Raw genomic sequence first — 25,865 nt, 5'->3', positions numbered from 1 at the left:
CACCTGCTGTCCACCAGGTGGACCTACGGCCTCTAGCAGCCCACTGAGGGCATACCCCACATGGCAGTATTGCTTGTTACTTTGAATTTATCATGTTTTATGTTAAGTTTGATAAGTTTTCAGATTTGAATATCTTTATTTTACTGTTGTCAAGGGTACTGCTTTAGCATCGCTGGGATGCAGAAGTGGATTGTGGATTGGAGTTCTGTAAGGTTTAGGCAACAATGTCGATGCCCAATACTTTGGATATACCAGTTGTTCTATCATGAATATATGCTGTTGTTGTACATACCAGAGCATGAACTTCCACATCCATCACGACCCATAATATAGGGCAAATTAGATTCTTAACATAGAATGTACAAGGCCTCAACAACCCCCCCAAAAAAACAGGCAGATATGGACAGGCAGTAAATCCAAGTCGCACGTTACAAGAAACGCACCTACCACCCTCCACGAAGATGATGGTGGGCGCAAAATGGGCCAGTGCTCGTGTAGCCTCCTCCTCCTATTCTCGAGGCGTGTTGCTCCTGATTAAGAGGGGAGTGCCATTCAAACTAACATACCCTGAATCGGACGATCAGGGCAGATATTTTATCATTCAGGGCACACTAGGCGGGACAGCAGTTACTATCATAAACACGTATGGGCCAAACACAGATGATCCAGAGTTTTACACCAGATCTGGGGCCGCCTAGATGCCTTGCAGCCATCCGCTGTGTTGTGGGGTAGTCATCTCAATACTTGCTTAGACCCTCCCATTGACCGGTCAGCCTCAGTAGATTGGCAAGCAAGCATTTTGCTCTGGTTATCCAAGAAGGCATGGATGACTATGGGCTTATCGATGACTGGAGACTCAATCATCCAAGAGATAGACAGAGCAACTTTTACTCATCAGTTCATAAGTCAAGGTCCAGGCTAGATAATTGGCTAGCCACAAGGGAGGTGCACACCTGGGTAGCTGACGTAACATATGCTGAAGACCCTATCGGATAACTTCCTTGTGCTACTAGTACTTGTGATTCCCGTATGCACACCTCCACAATTCCAATGGCAATTTCAGGCCACAGACCTATTAGACCCAGTATTTAGGCATAGAGTGCGCACAGCGATCACCCAATATTTTAAGGAACACACAAGCTCAGTGGGAGGGGCGGGAATTTTGTGGGAAGCATTCAAAGTTACTATACGAGGGGTGTGTATTCAACTCCAAGCAGGAATCTTGACATCCGTTTGATCCAGGTTACAAGCAATACATACGCTAAAGGATCTGGAACGAAAATATGCAAAACAACCAAACACTTCCACACTCACTGCCATTAGAGACCATGTCACTGAATACAATGACACAGCAATGCAGGAAGTACGACACTTATACTGACAATGGGTTGCGAGTGAAGGGTATCGAGCAGGCTGCAGTCTGGCAACAAAAATAAAGCAACCATGGGTACATAACCATGTAGTGAGCACAGAGTCACAACATGGGGAAAACTTCCATGATACACCATCTATTCTTCAACACTTTGTGAACTTCTACAAACAACTACACGACGCCCGTGCAACTGCGCCTGAGATAGACACAGCGACATATCTAGGCGAAACAGCTCTGGCATGGCTGTCTTCAGGGAAGAGAGAATTTCTAACACAGCCAATCACGATAGAGGAGATCAAACAGGCTGTGTGGAAGCTGCCTAATGGGAAGGCCACAGGCACGGATGGCCTCCCATATGATTTTCATAAGGAAGATATAAATATATTGGCCCCACATTTACATGCAATGTACACCGAGGCTTATGACAAACAGAACCTACCACCCTCCTTATGAGAAGCACTAATCATAGTGCTGTTAACGTTAAACCAGACAAGCCACTAGAGTGCTATGAATCCTACCGCCACTATCCCTTACCGATACAGATGCTAAAATATTGGCTAACATCTTAGTGGCATGAATACAGCCCCTTTTTGGCCTATTGAGATTGCCGGATCAAGCAAGCTTCATGTCAGCATGCTCTACCTCCCACAACTTGTGCACACTCTTTGCGGTCTTACACCAGCTAACTGCATTGATGCAAGCAGCTGCAGTCCTACTTGGTGCTGCAAAAGCATTTGACTTCATACAGTCGAAATACATGTTCATGGTCCTCAGCCGAATGTACATGCCACAGGTGTTCTTGCGTTGGATCAGCCTATTAAACGCCGACTCTGCAGTGCAAGTGCACATCAATGGTAATACATCGGCCCAGTTTAAAATTCGTAGGGGGATGCGGAAGGGGTGCCCTCTGTTGCCGCTGCTGTTTGCCCTGGCATTAGAGTCACTGACATGCTTAATAAGAGAAATAGAAGGGAACAGATTTGCTCTTTCGTCAAGATCCCCTGGCCATATCCCTTAACGCAGATGACATGTTACTGTACGCCCGCAACCCAATAGAGCAACGATCCCCATTAATACGGGAATATATTCAGCAAGAATGGTATTCTGGGCTAAGCATTAAATGGTCTAAATCCACCATTATACCACCCTTGCTGAATACTAAGCCCTGTGAGCAGGACTTCCTTCTGGAATGGAGGGAGAAGCCTGTTAAATACCTGGGAATATGGGTACACAGGGACCCTGTGACAGTTGTCAGACAAAACTATGGCACGGCGATCTCCAAATTAGGGGACCAAGTTGCCAAACGGACGCGCCCACCCCTGTCCCTTGTTGACAATACAGTAAACATGAAAATGAATGTACTAACCTAATTCCTATAATTGTTCATAAACATACCCATCATCTTAACAAAAGCCTTCTTCTCCACTCTTCAATCCCAAGTGTTGGCATTAGCGTGGGCTGGCAAACAGCCATGGATTGGCTGGAGCACGCTTACGTTGCCTTATGCACAGGGAGGGTTCGGGCCCCCTATCTTCATTTATACTATCTCTGTGCACAGGCACAATTTGCGCGCTACTGGTATTTCCCGCCCCAAAACATGCCCACCATAACTATAGATGTCGATGATGCACACCCCCTACCCCTCAACGCCCTTCTACCTCATGAGCGTAAAGAAGTGACGCACCACAATACAAAACACCATGAGAGCCTGGCACACACTTAGTATACGGGCGGGTAAATCTCATATCTACGCACCCATACTGCCATAGCTACATCATCAGGCAGTTACCTCCACTTAGGAACCCAAGGCACTCTCCATACTCGCAGAGACAGTGCTACACACAGTAAGTGACCTGTACCCAGGAGGAACATTTATAAAGCTGGAAGAGGAATCCCAGCACCAGCGCTGCATGCCACCGTTGACACTTATCTATTGCAGACTACAGAAATCAGTGGGAGAGTTGTACTCGTAATTCCCTAACGAACCTCCCACACTGGGACACTGCAGACACTGCTCTCAAGGAGCACACGTAGTCATTTATCACCAGAGTATATAGGCCCATATTTATACTTTTTGACGCTAAACTGCGCTAACGCAGTTTAGCGTCAAAAAATTTAGCGCCGTCTAACGCCATTCTGAAGCGCCATGCGGGCGCCGTATTTATGGAATGGCGTTAGCCGGCGCAAGCAGACCGGCGCTGCCTGGTGTGCGCGAGAAAAAACACGTACACCAGGCAGCGCCGGCGTAGGGGGAAAATGGCGCATGGGCGTCTTAAAATGGGGCAAGTCAGGTTACGTCGAAAAAATCATCGTAACCCGACTTGCGCCATTTATTTTCGACGCCCATCCCCCATCAACATGACTCCTATCATTGTAAAGATAGGAGTCATGCCCCCTTGCCCAATGGCCATGCCCAGGGGACTTCTGTCCCCTGGGCATGGTCATTGGGCATAGTGGCATGTAGGGGGGCACAAATCAGGCCCCCCTATGCCACAAAAAAAAAAATAAAAAATACTTACCTGAACTTACCTTAATGTCCATGGGATGGGTCCCTCCGTCCTTGGGTGTCCTCCTGGGGTGGGCAAGGGTGGCAGGGGGGGTCCCTGGGGGCAGGGGAGGGCACTCTGGGCTCATTTTGAGCCCACTTGTCCCTTAACGCCATCCCTGACCCAGGCGTTAAAAAGCGGCGCAAATGCGCCGTTTTTGGCCACGCCCACTCCCGGGCATCATTTTTGCCCGGGAGTATAAATACCACGTAAAGGCCTGGGAGTCATTTTTTAAGACGGGAACGCCTCCCTTGCATATCATTAACGCAAGGAAGGGGTTCACGCTAAAAAATGACGCACATTCCGGGAACTTTGGCGCTAGACGCGTCTAGCGCCAAAGTATAAATATGGCGTTAGTTTTGCGTCGAATTTGCGTCGAAAAAAACGACGCAAATTCGGCGCAACCAGAGTATAAATATGCCCCATAATGCCTCGCAGAACGAAAGACCGCCAGCCCCTAACACCGCATTGGAAAGGTAGAACACATTAGGGACCACGTTTACAATGGAGGAATGGCAGTTTTGCTGTACGCAGACTGGGCGTCTCACCTCCAACTGCAATTTAAGAATTATACACTTTAAATACCTCCACCAAGTATATTACACCCCTCTTCAATTACACAAATATGGATTTGGCAGACACTGCATGCGCAAGATGTCAGGACAGAGAAGCCGACTTCTGGCTCCTGGACTGGACGTGTGCGTAAGCGCAACACTTTCGCCCCAAGTGACGCGGGCACTGTCAGCAATGGCTCTGGAGGAGGTGGCATGTTCCCCCCAAATGCGTCTCCTCGGATTGGTAAAGTCACTGCAACCAACTAATCGCAGGCTGACTGCAATAGCCCTGCAGCTGGGACAACGGAGAGTGACCATTCACTGGAGTAAACTATTGCCACCTAAATTCGACCAGTGGCTAAAAGACTTGACGTAGTGTAAAGAGCAACTGGATAGGTATGAGAAAGAACTGCCACAGGACTCCAGATCACAGGATATACGGGGTCCTTTACTTCTTATCTGCTGACAATATCTGATGGGTCTTAAGCTGTTATACATATCCTGAACTGTAGCCATTGTACCACAAACAATGCTTTAAACTGTACCAAGTGTAGTTATACATGACGACAGCACTTCATATCATGTGTTGAGAATGTGTTGACATTATTGGTACCTTGTTGCGTAACACTGAAAAATTCAATTAAAATAAAAAGTTAGGATTAATATAGCCACTAGAGCTCTTATCAGGGCATGGCACAATGTTTTCCTCTAAGCTCTGTATGCAGGCATTATTATGCATCGATGAAGCAAAGTGGTCATTTATTGTGCATGCTGTCTCTGACACGGGGTAGGACGTAGCTGGCTTCCATTGGTGCAGCAGGAGCAGTGGCAGCGGGGGCCCAGTGGCATGAGGGGACCACTGAACCCTGCTCGTTGCTGTATTTTACAGTTCAAACAGCAGCTATGGGAGTGGTCCACTCCCCTCGGAGGGACTAACAATAGCAGTGAACACTGTGCATCCTCATCATGGGAAAAACTGAAAAACAACAGTCCCACCTCACCTTTGAATCACAGCGATCAACCTGCCCCTCCAAATGCTATGTCGGACTCTGAGCTGGAAGCATCCACACAACCGTCCCCACCTTTGGAAACCACACAAAAGCAGAGTCTGTAGAGTCTGCAGAGTCTGCAGTCCATTGATTGCAAAATCGATACCTTAAACCTCAGGATGGATAATATGGCAGCAAAACTAGACAAAAACACAGCAAGGATCACAACTGCGGAACAGTGCACATCCTCCTCAGAAGATAGTGTGCAGTCCCTCACTGACAAATGTCTCAATATGGAAAAAGTGCTTGAGGTGATTTGAACCAAAAATGTATATTTGGAAGCACGCTTACATCGCAATAACTGGCGTATAGTGGGCGTGTCGGAATCAACCAACACTGGTCAATTGGAGGACTATGTGGAAGCAATGCTGCATGATATCTTTGGGCTGGAGAAACTGTTCTTGGTTCCCATTGTGGAGAGGGCTCACAGATTGTTAGCAGCCAGGCCTCTCCCTTCTCGCCCCCTCCCCCGGGTGCATCACTGCACCCGTTTATTGCCAAACTCCTCAAGTACTAAGCTTGAGAAATGGTGCTTCACCTCTCCAGGGAGAAGCAGACCGCACAATATCAAGGAAGCACTGTTGCCTTCTTTCTGGACCTTCACCATGGTGGTTCAAGCAGCCCAACGGGAGTTCCTCCAGGTCAAAAAACGATTGCAAGCCAGCAACATTGAATACGGTATGCTATATCCGGGTCGCACCTGCAAATTGATCACAGTAGCAGACAGAAAATCTTCACCTCACCAAAAGCAGGAATGGACTTTGCTCAGTCCCTCACACAATGGCAGCATAGCCCCTTTGTCGCACCATTCGGAATCTACAGACAAATTAATGTATGCGCATTACAGGATGTAAGACTCCTGAGGAACATGGCCAGTGGGACAAATACCTGCTACTTTTTCCTTCACCTACCAGAGATCAGTATGTGTGGGATTGCCCATGCAGGAGGACTGGATTGCATGATACACAGTAGACGCTTCAGTCATATACCGGCTGGACATTGGTACATGCTGCTCTCGAGTCTGCGATGGCCCCAGCATCTTGGACCAATAGGGCCCCCCGCTTGGCATGGGCATCCCTGGCGATTCCGAGGCAATGGATCCAACTAATGTCAACTTGTATGTGCAAGCTTCTCATGAAGGTCAAAGCTAATGCTCTAATCCCTGCCACCTGCTGTCCACCAGGTGGACCTACGGCCTCTAGCAGCCCACTGAGGGCATACCCCACATGGCAGTATTGCTTGTTACTTTGAATTTATCATGTTTTATGTTAAGTTTGATAAGTTTTCAGATTTGAATATCTTTATTTTACTGTTGTCAAGGGTACTGCTTTAGCATCGCTGGGATGCAGAAGTGGATTGTGGATTGGAGTTCTGTAAGGTTTAGGCAACAATGTCGATGCCCAATACTTTGGATATACCAGTTGTTCTATCATGAATATATGCTGTTGTTGTACATACCAGAGCATGAACTTCCACATCCATCACGACCCATAATATAGGGCAAACTAGATTCTTAACATAGAATGTACAAGGCCTCAACAACCCCCCCAAAAAAACAGGCAGATATGGACAGGCAGTAAATCCAAGTCGCACCGTTACAAGAAACGCACCTACCACCCTCCACGAAGATGATGGTGGGCGCAAAATGGGCCAGTGCTCGTGTAGCCTCCTCCTCCTATTCTCGAGGCGTGTTGCTCCTGATTAAGAGGGGAGTGCCATTCAAACTAACATACCCTGAATCGGACGATCAGGGCAGATATTTTATCATTCAGGGCACACTAGGCGGGACAGCAGTTACTATCATAAACATGTATGGGCCAAACACAGATGATCCAGAGTTTTACACCAGATCTGGTGCCGCCTAGATGCCTTGCAGCCATCCGCTGTGTTGTGGGGTAGTCATCTCAATACTTGCTTAGACCCTCCCATTGACCGGTCAGCCTCAGTAGATTGGCAAGCAAGCATTTTGCTCCGGTTATCCAAGAAGGCATGGATGACTATGGGATTATCGATGACTGGAGACTCAATCATCCAAGAGATAGACAGAGCAACTTTTACTCATCAGTTCATAAGTCAAGGTCCAGGCTAGATAATTGGCTAGCCACAAGGGAGGTGCACACCTGGGTAGCTGACGTAACATATGCTGAAGACCCTATCGGATAACTCCCTTGTGCTACTAGTACTTGTGATTCCCGTATGCACACCTCCACAATTCCAATGGCAATTTCAGGCCACAGACCTATTAGACCCAGTATTTAGGCATAGAGTGCGCACAGCGATCACCCAATATTTTAAGGAAAACACAAGCTCAGTGGGAGGGGCGGGAATTTTGTGGGAAGCATTCAAAGTTACTATACGAGGGGTGTGTATTCAACTCCAAGCAGGAATCTTGACATCCGTTTGATCCAGGTTACAAGCAATACATACGCTAAAGGATCTGGAACGAAAATATGCAAAACAACCAAACACTTCCACACTCACTGCCATTAGAGACCATGTCACTGAATACAATGACACAGCAATGCAGGAAGTACGACACTTATACTGACAATGGGTTGCGAGTGAAGGGTATCGAGCAGGCTGCAGTCTGGCAACAAAAATAAAGGAACCATGGGTACATAACCATGTAGTGAGCACAGAGTCACAAAGTGGGGAAAACTTCCATGATACACCATCTATTCTTCAACACTTTGTGAACTTCTACAAACAACTACACGACGCCCGTGCAACTGTGCCTGAGATAGAAACAGCGACATATCTAGGCGAAACAGCTCTGGCATGGCTGTCTTCAGGGAAGAGAGAATTTCTAACACAGCCAATCACGATAGAGGAGATCAAACAGGCTGTGTGGAAGCTGCCTAATGGGAAGGCCACAGGCACGGATGGCCTCCCATATGATTTTCATAAGGAAGATATAAATATATTGGCCCCTCATTTACATGCAATGTACACTGAGGCTTATGACAAACAGAACCTACCACCCTCCTTATGAGAAGCACTAATCATAGTGCTGTTAACGTTAAACCAGACAAGCCACTAGAGTGCTATGGATCCTACCGCCACTATCCCTTACCGATACAGATGCTAAAATATTGGCTAACATCTTAGCGGCATGAATACAGCCCCTTTTTGGCCTATTGAGATTGCCGGATCAAGCAAGCTTCATGTCAGCATGCTCTACCTCCCACAACTTGTGCACACTCTTTGCGGTCTTACACCAGCTAACTGCATTGATGCAAGCAGCTGCAGTCCTACTTGGTGCTGCAAAAGCATTTGACTTCATACAGTCGAAATACATGTTCATGGTCCTCAGCCGAATGTACATGCCACAGGTGTTCTTGCGTTGGATCAGCCTATTAAACGCCGACTCTGCAGTGCAAGTGCACATCAATGGTAATACATCGGCCCAGTTTAAAATTCGTAGGGGGATGCGGAAGGGGTGCCCTCTGTTGCCGCTGCTGTTTGCCCTGGCATTAGAGTCACTGACATGCTTAATAAGAGAAATAGAAGGGAACAGATTTGCTCTTTCGTCAAGATCCCCTGGCCATATCCCTTAACGCAGATGACATGTTACTGTACGCCCGCAACCCAATAGAGCAACGATCCCCATTAATACGGGAATATATTCAGCAAGAATGGTATTCTGGGCTAAGCATTAAATGGTCTAAATCCACCATTATACCACCCTTGCTGAATACTAAGCCCTGTGAGCGGGACTTCCTTCTGGAATGGAGGGAGAAGCCTGTTAAATACCTGGGAATATGGGTACACAGGGACCCTGTGACAGTTGTCAGACAAAACTATGGCACGGCGATCTCCAAATTAGGGGACCAAGTTGCCAAACGGACGCGCCCACCCCTGTCCCTTGTTGACAGTACAGTAAACATGAAAATGAATGTACTAACCTAATTCCTATAATTGTTCATAAACATACCCATCATCTTAACAAAAGCCTTCTTCACCACTCTTCAATCCCAAGTGTTGGCATTAGCGTGGGCTGGCAAACAGCCATGGATTGGCTGGAGCACGCTTACGTTGCCTTATGCACAGGGAGGGTTCGGGCCCCCTATCTTCATTTATACTATCTCTATGCACAGGCACCATTTGCGCGCTACTGGTATTTCCCGCCCCAAAACATGCCCACCATAACTATAGATGTCGATGATGCACACCCCATACCCCTCAACGCCCTTCTACCTCATGAGCGTAAAGAAGTGACGCACCACAATACAAAACACCATGAGAGCCTGGCACACACTTAGTATACGGGCGGGTAAATCTCATATCTACGCACCCATACTGCCATAGCTACATCATCAGGCAGTTACCTCCACTTAGGAACCCAAGGCACTCTCCATACTCGCAGAGACAGTGCTACACACAGTAAGTGACCTGTACCCAGGAGGAACATTTATAAAGCTGGAAGAGGAATCCCAGCACCAGCGCTGCATGCCACTGTTGACACTTATCTATTGCAGACTACAGAAATCAGTGGGAGAGTTGTACTCGTAATTCCCTAACGAACCTCCCACACTGGGGCACTGCAGACACTGCTCTCAAGGAGCACACGTAGTCATTTATCACCAGAGTATATAGGGGCATATTTATACTCCGTTTGCGCCGAATTAGCGTCGTTTTTTTCGACGCAAATTCGACGCAAAACTAACTCCATATTTATACTTTGGCGTTAGACGCGTCTAGCGCCAAAGTTCATGGAGTTAGCGTCATTTTTTGGCGTGAACACCTTCCTTGCGTTAATGATATGCAAGGTAGGCGTTCCCGTCTTAAAAAATGACTCCGATGCATATGCGTGGGATTTATACTCCCGGGCAAAAATCACGCCCGGGAGTGGGCGGTTCTAAAAAACCCGCATTAGCGCCGGATTTTAACGCCTGGGTCAGGGGAGGCGTTAAGGGGCCTGTGGGACACCCCCTGTCACCCATGCCCACCCCAGGAGGACACCCAAGGCTGGAGGGACCCATCCCAGGGACATTAAGGTAAGTTCAGGTAAGTATTTTTTTTTAATTTTTTTTATGGCATATGGGGGCCTGATTTGTGCCCCCCTACATGCCACTATGCCCAATGACCATGCCCAGGGGACAGAAGTCCCCTGGGCATGGCCATTGGGCAAGGGGGCATGACTCCTGTCTTTGCTAAGACAGGAGTCATTTCAATGGGGATTGTGAAAAAAAAATGGCGCAAATCGGGTTGAGGCGATTTTTTTGCCTCAGCCTCACTTGCACCATTTGTGGACGCCCATACGCCATTTTCCCCCTACGCCGGCGCTGCCTGGTGTACGTGTTTTTTTTTAACGTACACCAGACAGCGCCGGCGGCTAACGCCGGCTAACGTCATTCAATTAATACGGCGCCCGCATGGCGCTTCAGAATGGTGTTAGCCGGCGCTAATTTTTTTGATGCAAAACTGCGTTGGCGCAGTTTTGCATCAAAAAGTATAAATATGGGCCATAATGCCTCGCAGAACGATAGACCGCCAGCCCCTAACACCGCATTGGAAAGGTAGAACACATTAGGGACCACGTTTACAATGGAGGAATGGCAGTTTTGCTGTACGCAGACTGGGCGTCTCACCTCCAACTGCAATTTAAGAATTATACACTTTAAATACCTCCACCAAGTATATTACACCCCTCTTCAATTACACAAATATGGATTTGGCAGACACTGCATGCGCAAGATGTCAGGACAGAGAAGCCGACTTCTGGCTCCTGGACTGGACGTGTGCGTAAGCGCAACACTTTCGACCCAAGTGACGCGGGCACTGTCAGCAATGGCTCTGGAGGAGGTGGCATGTTCCCCCCAAATGCGTCTCCTCGGAATGGTAAAGTCACTGCAACCAACTAATCGCAGGCTGACTGCAATAGCCCTGCAGCTGGGACAACGGAGAGTGACCATTCACTGGAGTAAACTATTGCCACCTAAATTCGACCAGTGGCTAAAAGACTTGACGTAGTGTAAAGAGCAACTGGATAGGTATGAGAAAGAACTGCCACAGGACTCCAGATCACAGGATATACGGGGTCCTTTACTTCTTATCTGCTGACAATATCTGATGGGTCTTAAGCTGTTATACATATCCTGAACTGTAGCCATTGTACCACAAACAATGCTTTAAACTGTACCAAGTGTAGTTATACATGACGACAGCACTTCATATCATGTGTTGAGAATGTGTTGACATTATTGGTACCTTGTTGCGTAACACTGAAAAATTCAATTAAAATAAAAAGTTAGGATTAATATAGCCACTAGAGCTCTTATCAGGGCATGGCACAATGTTTGCCCCTAAGCTCTGTGTGCATGCATTATTATGCATCGATGAAGCAAAGTGGTCATTTATTGTGCATGCTGTCTCTGACACGGGGTAGGACGTAGCTGGCTTCCATTGGTGCAGCAGGAGCAGTGGCAGCGGGGGCCCAGTGGCATGAGGGGACCACTGAACCCTGCTCGTTGCTGTATTTTACAGTTCAAACAGCAGCCAATGGGGAACATGCCTTCCTTGCACTATGGCTCATTCATGACACATTGGCTAAACTACTTGGGGGTGCATTCCTGCATTAGCTATTCTGTCACTGCAAGCTAACCACTGTCCTGGATTGCAGCTCGCGCTGCAAGAAAAGGAGCCGGTGGCAGTCGGTCACAGTGTGTAACCTGCACTGCAGTGATTGCAGAGCAACATATTTTGGTGTCATTTTTCAAGCCACCACAGTAAAGCCATGAACTACACATGGGGAATAACTACCAGTGCGCCTGTATTCAAGTCACACTGCAGCGCTATGTGGAGGGTCAGGTTGCGGCGCCACTTGACGTGAAAAAAATACATTTTAACACAAATAGCTCGGCAGTAAAGTAGTTCAGTATAAGTAAGAGACTCATGAAGGTCTCATACTAAAATAGCACGTTCAACTTGATTTTGGCCCAACTGAGAACCCCCAGTTACCAGGAAAGCTTTACCAGCAGAGCTCAGTTTGTAAAACAATAAGTGCCGGTATCCAAAGTTTTGCCCAGAAGCCTGCAAGCGGCGCTGATGAATGTCAGGGATGATGAATACCAAGTCTGCATAGTCATAAACCCACCTCCTGCCTCTTTCTTCAACCACCAGACTCTCCCTGCCTCTTCAGTTCACTCTTGCAGGTTCCTTTTCACCTCTGGTTCCCTTTGTCACTTTTCTTTCGTATTTCTCTTCCACCTCCTTTCCTTTTTTGTTTGTCTCTCTCTTGCGCTGGGTCAAAATCTGATGAGAAAACATAAGTACCTCGGCAGATTATCTCTGGATTTAGGCCCCATACTTTGTTTTCTACTACACTTGTACTACCGTCCCTGTCTTGCCGAAGGTTTTTGGTTTATTCAACTTACTGCCATTATTCCTAACTACTACTGTCAAGACTTTCTCAGAACGCTCTCCACCCCTCTTCACTCCTCATTCCTGCCTTTGTGTTCTTGATTTATTATCTTACTTTATGTTCTTGATGTTGATGTAGTTGTCTGCCTTGATTTATGTTGTTAATTTATGTTCTGTTAAGTTCTTGATGTTGATGTAGTTGTCTGTCTTGATTTATGTTCTTATTTAATGTTCTGTTAGGTTCTTGATGTTGATGTAGTTGTCTGTGCTTTAGGGTGTAGCTTTCCTCATTTGAATATAAAGTACGCTAATTCCCTAGGAACACAATTGCACTGTATAGGACACACATGTAAATATTACAAATATATGGCATCGTTTCCCATTTCCATTTTCACAGCAGAGCTAAGAAGTCGTGTTTACTTTTCCTCCAAAGTGTGCAATAAGTACTACCAGCATGTCTAGCAACAAAGATACTCTAACACCTTCAGGCAAGAATTACTAAACAAATGCAGACGAGAATTTGGAATAGAATTTACGCTGAGGTGTAGAACATTAGGACGTTTCTCAGAACACTTTGAAAATGTGCATTGTAAATATGGCAATCCACAAATTTGAACTTTTGTGCAACATATGACATCATGGTTTGGAAAGTTGTTTAGACTCCTATGCCCATATATATTCTCGGTTTGCGCTGAATTAGCATAATTTTTTTACGCTAATTCAGCGCAAACCTAGCTCCATATTTATAGTTTGGCGCTAGACACGTCTTGCGCCAAAGTTAGGGAGTTAACGTCGGTTTCTGGACGTGAAAACCTACCTTGCGTCAAAGAGGTGCAAGGTAGGCGTTCCCGTCGTATTTATCCCCCCTTGCTAAAATCTAGCACGTGGGGATGGGGGCCTTAAATAATGGCGCTAAGCTTGCTTAGCGCCATTATTTAGCACCTGGGTATGGGCAGGCTTTAGGGGAATTGTAGGCATATTTCCATGGTCAGAGACCATGTAAAGTGCCCACAGGTGCCCTTCCCTGGCCCCAGGGACACACCCACCCACACCAGAGTGACACCACAGGATAGGGGACCCATCCCAGGTAAGTCTCTGTAAGTATTTTTTATTTTTCCCCACTCGGGGTCACTAATTTGGGGCCCCCTGCAAGGTGCTGGCCCTAATGGCCATGCCCAGGGGCATTCATCCCCTTGGCATGGCCACTGAGGTGGTGGGCATGGCTCCTGTCTTTAACAAGACAGGAGCCATGTCCATGGGGTTGTATGCCAGTAAATGGCGCTACACTGCTTCGAGGCAATTTTTCTGCCCCGGTTTCCCCGATGCCCCTCCTGCCCTGTTAGCGTCCTTTCCAAAGACGCTAACATGGCATGATGGCCGGCTAGCGCCATTCTATAAATATGGCGCCCGGCCAGCATCTTGAAATGGCATTAGCCAGCAAGATACTTTTTCATGCAAAACTGTGCTAATGCAGTTTTGCATGAAAAAGAATGCATCTGTCCCCTTATTTCTTAAGTACCACCACAGCTTGCATTTCAGTCACAAGACCACAGCTCAACTGGTTATTTTAAAATGGTTCCGATATATATCTAGCAGGGGGGTTGGGTTGGCCTCTATGCTGAGATTTAACATCTGCAACAAGTGCCCTTCCATGCAATGCATGGGGCAGACAATGTCTATGATGATTTCTGACCTGTCAATGTACTAACAAATGTGTACAAATGAAAACCTCTCGCCATCTTTGAGAGGCTGCCTGGCCAGGGAAGAAATCATCGGACGGGCAAGGAAGCAATCTAGTGAAAACCTTAGAAATGTGGCTCAACGCTGTACGCCAGTACAGGCATCTCCCTGTCTTTGGTGAAAGAGAAGGGTGTCTGGGAGGCCTGACGACTGACAGCTGGAGCAGGAAAAATGGATTGTATTTAGTTTCAAGGTTCTGCAAGGGGATTATTGGTATAAATAAATGTCACTGCCATGGAGTAAACCAGGGGAAATATATTACTGTCGTGTACTTTCTCTTCTCAATAATCGCATTGTGCCTGATTTCCTTACATCTACCGGTTTGGTACCAAAAAGAAGGAATCAACACCAGATTCATAAGTTTTTGTAAATTATGGCCATGCAAGTCAGTGTCTGCTTCCTGCCCGTTTTCAGAATGTGTTGCCATCTGACTGACACCGGGGCAGACTAGTTCTGTAACTTCTAGATAGAGACACTGATTCAGTATAATGTAGCATGGAAATAACAGCATCACAAGGTGTACATGTTTCTGTTTGAGGGAAGGGCTGAAATAAATCACAGGATAGCAGCTTATCAGAATAGACTGAATACTTGCTACAGTCGTGTTTATTATTGTCTTGAAGGGGGCATTCCTCGGTGTAAATCAGCAACACTCCTGGATCTCTTTTCATGGTCACTTACACAAGGGGTCTGCCACAGCCTTAAAACAAGCATCTCACTTGCCATAATGCAAATTTTCTGAAATATTCTATCATCACATATTTAGGTTCAGAGACAACCCACTCCCCTATCTCTATCAATCTCAGGCAATCCATGGCTAATGCTCCCCCACTGACTCAGAGTCCATACCTGGTACTGATGCTTTTTATGCCTCAGTGACAGACTGCTTTAGCTGTCTATGGCAAGACCAGTTCTTTCCAATACATAATACATAATAATTAGACTGTGCTTTGGGTTAGTTGTCACCGAGAATTAGATGGATTTGTTGTTTATATCTGGTGTCTGCTTTTGATTGAGTAGCTTTCCTCCATATACTTGTATTTGTGCCACCCAGGAGCCTTTCAGTCCCACTGTGTTCTGATTGGATGAGTTTTATCCTTTCACTGCAAAGTCAATTAGATTGTTTTTTGAGTTTTCACTTATCACTCCATGGGAGTGCACAGGTTTTCTTGCTCTCTTTCCCGCTTGTTTCAGTGTCCCCCGTGTGCTGTAATTTTGCTCCCCTTCGCCTTTACTGTTCCCCATGCCACTTTACATTTTTTGTATTTACTTATTCAAGGGTCCAGAATCTGCTAGTCTGCTTGTTTCATTTTAATGCACTTGTGTGCACGTTTTTAACCGTTATGTTTAGCTTTTAATTTACAGCTCTAACATGGCCATCCATTCTGCTAGTGTTGTAAATTAACAAGCATTAGCAAAGCCAATCCGTCTCGCCTTCGAGGAATAATGGTTTTGCCAAAGCTTTTTGGCAATGTTGTACAGCAGGAGCAGAAACATTTTTTTGCGAATGTTGTGCAGCACTGACCAAAATAAAACAAAAAATAAAACGCATAATGGCATGCCCAAAGCATATTTTTATGTGATGAGAAATGTAGAGCTGTGGGCACGCTCATATTTAATGACATGTACACAATGTTTTTAACCAATCCAGTATGAATCAGTAAATAAAAAATGAAATTAGAATAGTGTGAAAGTGATTTACCTCCAATGAGAACTTCCAGCTGAAATTGTAATTGAAATTATATAACATAGCATGTTAAAAGAACAGAAATTAAACATTCTGTATAAACAAAATAGCAGAATGCCAGAAATGCCTCTATCAGAGCATTTAAGTTTGAAATAATATGTTAAAGTATATAAATTGTGAAAATCCCAGAATCTCACATTACATTTTTAAACCATGAAGCAAAATAGCTTCTCATGGAAGTCTGAAAGTGGCAAAAAATTTAAAGCAGTGTGTGTTCTGCTATGTCTGGAGAACTGCAGAAATGCACATACGAAATCAATACATTAAGGGGGCATATTTATCAAAGAGTTACGTCACTCTTGCATCTCGAAATGGGGGGCAAGAGCAACGCAACCCTTAAGTTCGATTTATCAAGCCACGCAAGGCCACCTTGAGTGGCGCTGCCTGGCTTGATAAATCCACAGTAGCGCAATGCAGTGCAAATCACTGCATTGCATTACTCTGCCCTGGGAAGGCATCCCATGGGTGAAGCATGGGTGTTCCTATGCATTCACTCATGGATTTTGGCACATTTCCAGATTTTCAATTACTGTTAGACCTGGGAATGCGTCAAAAACCTACGCCTCCCAAGTGGGTCATAATGAGGAGAAATATCTTTATTTCTCATCAATACTCTTTCTATGTGTGCTGCATTTTGATTGAGTAAAAGAAGTGATAAGGAAAACCTCACAGACTGAGCCAGTGTCATACCATCAGATCAAAGAAGCATTAGGAGCAAAGTTCAATCCGAGGCCAAGCGTCGATTACGAAAGGTACATTTTCAATCAAGTGAGACAAGTTGATGAAACCATGGATGAGTCTGTTGAGAGACTTGATGTGCTTATCAAACACGGTAAGTTCAGTGAATTTAATGATGAAGAAGCCATGTGCCTCAGAGTCATTGATAGTTGTTTATCTGACTTGTTCAGAAGATGCATGTTGAGGGAGATGCTCAGTTTAGAAAAAGTACTAATAGCTGCCAGAGCTGAGGAACAAGCAGATCGGCAAGCTGCCAACGTGGAAGTGAATCGGTGTTAATCATGAAGAGTAAACACAAGCACCAAGTCGATGACTGTAAGTCGGAACCCTCAAAGAAAGAAAGTGTGTGTTTTCAATGTGGATTTTCATTTCCACATAAAGCAAATGTCTAGCCATAGGACAGACGTGCAAAGGTTGAGGAAAGGAGAACATTTCATAACAGCTTGTAAAGCAAATGATTGCGTTGTGGCAAGACAAGAAAATGGCAGCCAGAAGGTTCCAGAAGCATTCTTGTCATGCCCACCAAGACAAAATGCAACCTCAACTGCGACAGGTGGAAGCTAAACAAAGTCCATCGTCATCAAATTCATCATGCAAAAATTCCTCAACGTCACCGTCAAGTGACAGTGAAGGGGATGAATGTGCAATGATCATATCTAAAAAAACAAACATGCACATGTGGGTCTTGCTGCTTGCAAAGAAGACAAACAAACGACAAAAACAAGTGAGTCAACGAAACAAAAACAGTCATATGGACATTGTTCCAAGTTCAAACTAAAGTTAACAGTTGCCCCATAGCCTTTGTAATCCATCAAGATCATGCCAGTTGAACAATTTGACAGTTTCTCATCTGTACCATGACTTAAAGTGTCAAATACGAAGGAGCACATATGAGCTGGTTCAAAACTGTTACAGAGTCAAGGATCATTCACAGCCACCTTGTGGCACAAGAAGACGTCTGTGCAGGCTCCAATCCACATTCTTCAAGGTACTTCATCCAGTGCATGCCTACTTAGTTTTGCTACTGCTGCTGACATGGGACTGATATTCATCAATCACAACCTAAATACGCAATCCGAAATTGTGAGGCAGTTCCCGTTGCTATTTAATGGCCTAGGAACGCTCAAGACAATGAAGGTGCAACTTCACATTAATGAAGACATCCGGCCCATTGCACAGCAGCACTTCAGAATAGCATTTCACCTACAAGAAGCGATCAAGAAGGAACTTGAAGTGATGTTAAAACACAACATTACTGAGCTCTCTACTGGTCCCACACCATGGGTATTGCCCATAGTGGTAGTGCCAAAAAAGGACAGTGGAGGCATAGTGTGCATCTGCATGGATACGTGCCAGGACAACAAATCACTCAAGTGAAAGACATCCTGGTCTGCACATTGCAAATATTATCATGTAGCGGAATGGAGCCGATCTGACTTAAACAAGGGATACCATCAACTCGAATTGAAAGAAAACTGTATGGACATTACCACTTTTTTGACTCATGTTGGTTTGCTCAGATACAAAAGATTGAGTTTTGGAGTGTCATCTGCTGCAAATATATTCCAAGATGTTATAGGTAGAATAATTCAACCTGTTATGCATGCTTTCAATTACAGTGATTATATACTGATATTTAGAACAACACAGAAGGAGCTTGCAAAGGCCCTCAAACAAGTGTGTCAGTCACTTACAAATGCAGGTCTTACGTTTATTGCAGAAATGGAGTGCATTTGCAAAAACCAAACTCAAGTTCTTAGGGCATGTATTTTCTAATGGGAGGATGACTCCTGATAAAGTATGATAATTGTCAGCCACCAGCCCCTCACAAGATGTCACCATGTTACAGTCCTTCTTGGGCCTGGCCAGCTATTGCTCAAGATACATTTGGACCTTTGCTACAGTGAGTACCCCATTGGGAGACCTAACCAAACAAAATGTTCAGTTCCGATGGTCCTCTGAATGTGACCAAAGCTTCATAAGAATAGAGCATGTGATTAAAAACATGAATAAAATGTCCTACTTTAATCTTAAACTACACACTGAGATTACAGTTGATGAAAGCCCGGTGGGGCTGGGAGCAATCCTTTCTCAGAAAAATGGACATCCAAATTCTCAGATACACATTGTGGCGTACGCCAGCTGAAGGTTGTCTGGCACAGAACATGCCAATCCCCAGCCAAAAAAAGAGAATCTGGCTGTGGTGTGGACCTGTGAACATTTTTATGTGTTTCTGTATGGAAAGCATTTCACGATTGTAACAGACCACCAAGTGCTGCCCAGCATATTCAGAAATCCATAAGCCAAGATGCCCCCTCGCATTGAGAGGTGGGGGTTTTGTTTACAAAAGTAAATTTATATAACTGTGCATAAGCCAGGCAAGAACCAAAACCCTGCAGATTATTTCTCATGAGTACCACTGCAGCAGCACAGCTGAACATCGAAAACTGCTGAGAAATACATCAACTTCATTGTAAGGTCCAGCACGCCAGCAGCCTTACCATTCGAGCAGATTGTTGCTACTATAAATGCAGATAAAGACATGCTGGACCTTAAAAACATAATTTTGGCACAATCATGGATACAGAGTGTTCGACTTCTGAGTGACAATGTTGAATTCCAAAAGTATCAAAATGTACAAGATGAACAGTCTGTCACTGAAGAAGGCATTGTGCTCAGAGGCTCCAGGATTGTCATACCTGAGAGTCTGAGACACAACTCATTGAACATGCTCATGAAGGACATTGTGGCATTGTCGACACCAGAAGAGCCCTGGGAGTTTGAGTGTGGTTCTCTCACTTGGACGAGAGAGTTGGGAGGGATTTAAAGGAGTGTCATTTATACAATTGCTTTTCCCCTAAAGTGACCCAGCATTCACTGACCATGTTTAATCATCCTGCACGAGCGTCGGAAAGAGAGGCCGGAGACTTCCTTGGGCCCCTAGCAAAATGACACCATCTAATGGTGGCCACTGACTACTATTCCTGTTTTACTCTGGTAGAGGACATTTCATCAATAACCCACAACAAATTCACTGAGCATATAGATGACATATTTGCAGTGTGGAGCATATCAGACACTCTTAAGTCTGACAATGGACCACCGTTCAAGACAAAGGAGCTTAAGGAGTTTCTGAGTACACTCAGTGTCAAGCATCAGACACCCTTGTGGCCTCAGGCTAACGGTGTTGTGGAACAGTTTATGGGAACCCTGAAACGAGTGATCCAATGTGCATCAATGGAGGGAATTGAACTGTCAGGCATCAATGGAGAGAAATGAACTGTCAGGCATTATGTCAAGCCCTCCATGCACATAGTTGGACTCCTCACTCTACCATCATTGAGAGTCCTGCCACCTTGATGTTTGGGAGAGCTATAAGAACCAAACTACCACAGTGGACCACTGAACAAACCCAGAGTGATGAAGACGTTTTTGCTATAGAAACTGCTCTGAAATGTCAAATGAAGGCAAAGTCGAGCTCAGCAAAACGTCTTCGACGGCAGTGACTACATTCTCGTCAAGCAAAAATGGAAGCAAAAGACAGATCCTCCATTTGATGTTGAACCTCTAAAAGTTGTGATCTGCAAGGGACACATGAAAATGGTGCAATGTCCTAGAAAATCCATCATGAGGGACTTGTACCATTTTCAGACATTTATCTCGAAGATCATCGATCCCTGTAACCCCGGATGAGGCTGCTCCACCTGAAGGCCCAGATGAGACTTTAGACCATGTATCCTCCAGATCCACTCCAGGTACAGTTCAACTACCTCATATCATGCAGTCTGGCCGAACTCTGCGAGCACTTCGACGACTGATCAAAGAAAATGTAATGCAGCTATTGTTTATATCTTTTTATTTAACTAGGGGGAGATGTAGTGTCTTAGGACTGTGAGCACTAAGACCCCCTTTGGCCCTGAGCAGTGAAAGAATTACATAATCATTTGGGAGGCGGTCAGGTGTGGTTATTAACAGTTATGAGATAATGAGAAGTTTAGTTTGAGTGCTGGACACTGATGAAGAAAGACGTTGGCTACAAATTCTCTGTGTGGTGTGTTCTTGTGCATGCTCCAGGGCCAGGAAGGACACAACAGCTGCCATAAGTACATTTTGTGTGCACATTGTGATATAGCCTTAGATTTTAAAGTAATGACTTATAAACAAATGAATTCAGCTGCATGTCACTGTCATAATAACTCTCCCCCCAACCTATACGGAGACACAGAGATATTAAATCAATGGTACTCTTTAATAAAAAGCTACCATGGAATGTAAGTTTACAATTCTTCCTGAAACCAATCCATAGAGATGCCACAACAACATGTCAGAGAGGCAAACCTGTATCCCAGAGGGGGTTTGCACTGCGAACAGGAGAAGGAATGAGTTATCCATACTTTCAGAACCCTAGCAAGAACAGGTGAACACTTACTGTACCCAACAGCGTTTGTGACATTCACTTTCAAGTAATTAAAAGATTACATAGTGATTGGGGGTAGTATCAGCAGGAACCTTATTGCTCAGGCAACAAAGACTCCAAAGATTGGAAAAAGGATAGAACATTAATCTTGACAGCATTGCTCTCCTAGCAAACAGCCAAGACGGCAAACACCAGAGCATTAGGTCTCATTAGAGATACATCTGCAGCGTGAACCTATGCAGGCTAAATGTTTTTGACTCGAAAGCATGCATATGAAGGTGCGGGACCAGTATAAATGAAAATATACATCAAGGACATTAAGGCGCATGATAAATGCCCACAGTATAAAGCACAGAGAAACATGGATGGTGGTGTGAGGATAAACCACCACGAGCAATGGGGAGTGGGAGTGTTTATTAATAACACAAATAATGCCGGAGTTGGAGGGGGTAAAGCAGCATGAAAACAGGGAGGTGTGAGGAGGATAACGCAACACAAATAACGGGAGGGATAAGAGCAATAAAGCAACATGAACAATGGTGGGCTGGGTGAATAAAGACACTTGAACAATAAGTCAGTTGGGGAGAAAAACACAAACAACAATAAAGAAGCACCATGCAGCACACACAGAAGTGCCAAAGCGTTATTTTCAAATGATTGTTTATGTGCAGGAAGGGACACCTTCCCGCACATAAACAATAATTTCTGGCAAGGTGCTCTTTCTATGCGTGCTGCAAAATGCAGCACGCATAGAAAAAGCAAAAAATGAGGTGGGGGTGGCGTTAGATTTTGGCGCTGCCTTGGGTTTACAAAATCTCATAAATTTGAGGCAGCGTCAAAATGCAATGGTTGTTTCTGTGGCACGCCCACAGCAACATCCATTGAACGTTCTTTCCACGCACAGTGCTGCGTGGGAAGGGGCCATATTTACAAGGTGACGTTAAGCCACAAAAAGTGGCTTAACGCCACCTTGTAAATATGGAGCAGTGCTTAGCGCCGCAGGAGCGCCACGAAAAGTGATGCTCCTGTGGTGCTAGGGGCCTAAATATACGCCCCTAAATTTGTGAAAATGGGTGTCAGTCAAAATGAACGCAGAGTTATAATAAATATGGGTATGACGTTGTCAGTGTATATGGAATAGCGATGTGGACGGCTACCACGATAAGCATAAAGGCTATAATTGTTGTAATCAAGTTTTGGATAAAAACATTGCAATGAATATCATTTTTTGAAAATGGTCTGAGGATGTCATAAATAAAAAATACATGGTGTTCTGAAACTTCGACCTCATTCCACTATCTAGCTATAACTGGCAGTAAAAATGCCCGAGGGTTAATCCATTGTTGTATGTTGCTGTTTTCCCCAGGTTGATTTAATCACCATATTCAGATTTTTCTGGCAAGAGGGGTAAAGTGTACAATAGGAATCACAGCACCCAAATTCCATGCATTTGCCCTTGGTGTGGTCATTTTCACCATATAACTTTGTCTAGAAAATACCTGAAGGAATGTGTACAGGAAAAACTGTTGGGTGCAAAATTACCACATAATTTGTAATGTATATTATTAAAAAAATATGCCACAGTTTGGAATGTTGTATCACGTGTTATTTAGGTGACCCCAAATTGTGCTTTTAAACATGTATTAAACTTGAAAAAGGTTTCTTACAGTCAGAGAATTAAACCCGGAGGTGACTTTCTGTTTTTTGATAAAAAACAAAATGCTCCTATCTGAAGAATGATTGGGAAGCACCTTAAAAATAAATTTAAAAAACACTTAGCTCTCCTGAGTTCTGTATTTAGCACTGTCACTGGTTACTTACACCTGGAACAGGACATTATGGCTTAGCAGACTGTGAGGATGGTTTATAATTTGGTGGAGAGGGTGCTCCTTAGCAAAGGAGACGTAGTACCCTATCCGCCAATCTGAAGATCCGCTTGCCTGATTTACTGACTGGCAGGCCCTATGTGTCTTTGTGACTGAGACTGCTGGCTGTTGCTGACATTCTAGCAGTCTGACAGAGCAAAGACAGTCGGAGGTGTGTCCATTTAACCAACCTACAGATTTAGATTGGGGTGGCCTAATCAGTAGTTTTTACTGTTTGTCACCATTGGGTACAACCTGGCAGTCATGGGCAGTGAAAACTGCAAAATGACCTTCCCACCCTGGGAGACATCTCCAGTGGTGTGGAGGTCTTTAGTTTTTGTAGTTTCAAAAACAAAATATCGCTCTAGGCATACAAAACATGTTAGACGTTTGATGGACGGTACTGTCATGTTGACACAGCTATTCAGCGAACACATTGGTAAGAGCCACCAGGAATGCGGTTCCTACCAATGTTAAAAGATGTCCAATGGGCCAGCAGAGATCTCTAAATTTGGAGCATGGTTACTCCATCAGGGCTACAGAGTATTTTAGTCCGTCGCCCTGATGGAGTACTTAAAGTACTCAAACTATAAATCAGTCCCAGAGTGTCCACAAATGTACTCTTTTCTGTTGCCTCATTACACCATACTATATATTCCATCACCAGTTTTTGCCACTACATGTCACAATCGTCTTATACAGTAAACCTCTTCTGTTAAAATTCCATAAATTCAAGACCACTTCATGGAATTGCTCTTTTCTAACGACTCCAGGATGTCAGATAAGGGCTTCACTCGTCTTTATGGAGTGCTTTTGGGATATTAATTCTGTAGGAGGGTGCCTACTAATGTTACCAATACACTAAAATGCTCAATGGTCCACTGGAATGACTCATCTTTGGCCAAGGGTTTTATGAAAGCTTCTTGTTTATTCATGGGAGAAGAGAATGAAAAGGGGCTCTAGTTTTGAGGGTGCTCTCCAACACGAATAAGAAATCTACTTTTTTACTGCTAACAGTAACATTACAAATACTATTACTATGTGTGTTACAACTGCAACTTGATACTATGAACTGTGGCACTCTAGAAAAAACGTGTGCCACTACTACTGTTCCTACCACTGCCATGTCTAGCATTACTACCGGTAAATCTGTTATTAAAATTTAACAATTGGGCATCGATGATACACCGATCACACTTTGTCTTGCCTTCTTTTTCCACATTTTTAAAAACGTTTTTAGAAGGTACCTCTCAGTAATAAGCTTGATGTATAGACATCTATTCTGTATTTGGTATATTCAATGAGTATGTTACTTGATGAGTTTAATGCTATGCTGTAAAAAGAATGGTCATCAATGTTTCATGTTCTGATTGGTAAGGTCTGTGTAATGGAAGTGGACATTCTTTGCTGTCATTCTTAAATGATGACTTGACATGAAGGAAGCTGACACATAATTTTCTTTCAATGCAGGGATGACCTGTCAAGCCAAGACTTCGTACACCGAAGATGAGATTCTCTGGGGTCATCGGTTCGAGCCCTGCATGAGCCTTGAGAAGGGCGCCTTTCGGGTCGATTACAGCCGGTTTGACAAGACCTTTGATGTCCAGACTCCATGGGGGAGTGCTAAGGAGATGCAAGAGATGGAACAGACTGATAATTCAACACTTAGCTTGTTCTGGGATAATATGGGTCATGCCTGTGTCACAGGAGGTGACATGAACATGGTGTCCACTGATCTGAACATGATGGCCAACAATATGAACATGGTACCCAACGATGATGCCTCCCAAGACTACTCCAGGATGGGTTTTCCCAGCATTAGCGAGGAAAGGAGTGTGGAGTTTAAGAACAATGACATGGATGTTTGATAGTTTTTAGATATTCTTATCAATGTGCCAGAACATTAAAATGTATTCAGACAAATCTGGGCTATATTACAGTACCCAGCTCAAGGCACTGTCGCTGTTATACAGTGCTATGGGGGTCATTCTGACCCTGGCGGCCGGTGACCGCCAGGGTCACCGACCACGGGAGCACCGCCAACAGGCTGGCGGTGCTCCCAAGGGCATTCTGACCGCGGCGGTTCAGCCGCGGTCAGAAAGGGTAAACCGGCGGTCTCCCGCCGGTTTACCGCTGCCCCATTGAATCCTCCATGGCGGCGGAGCGCGCTCCGCCGCCATGGGGATTCAGACACCCCCTACCGCCATCCTGTTCATGGCGGGAAACCCGCCATGAACAGGATGGCGGTAGGGGGTGCAGCGGGGCCCCTGGGGGCCCCTGCAGTGCCCATGCCAATTGGCATGGGCACTGCAGGGGCCCCCGTAAGAGGGCCCCACAAAGTATTTCAGTGTCTGCTTTGCAGACACTGAAATACGCGACGGGTGCAACTGCACCCGTCGCACCCCTGCAACTACGCCGGCTCAATTCTGAGCCGGCGTCCTCGTTGCAGGGGCATTTCCGCTGGGCCGGCGGGCG

The 25,865-nt window shown here is 45.1% G+C and overlaps 1 protein-coding gene across 2 annotated transcripts in view; it reads left to right on the top strand.

The window, feature by feature from the left end:
* Positions 1–25,522, top strand: part of LOC138284988 (G protein-activated inward rectifier potassium channel 4-like) — a 220,565-nt gene extending 195,043 nt beyond the window's left edge. For both annotated transcript variants that reach the window (XM_069224380.1, XM_069224382.1), the window contains one exon: positions 24,861–25,522. In XM_069224380.1, the coding sequence (XP_069080481.1) occupies positions 24,861–25,258 (398 nt within the window). In that variant the 3' untranslated portion in view covers positions 25,259–25,522. The remainder of the gene's footprint in view (positions 1–24,860) is intronic.
* The last annotated feature ends 343 nt before the right edge of the window (positions 25,523–25,865 follow it).

The sequence above is a fragment of the Pleurodeles waltl genome, chromosome 3_1 (assembly GCF_031143425.1).
Source record: "Pleurodeles waltl isolate 20211129_DDA chromosome 3_1, aPleWal1.hap1.20221129, whole genome shotgun sequence".
Classification (NCBI taxonomy): domain Eukaryota; kingdom Metazoa; phylum Chordata; class Amphibia; order Caudata; family Salamandridae; genus Pleurodeles; species Pleurodeles waltl.
This window is presented reverse-complemented; position numbering and strand designations above follow the sequence as displayed.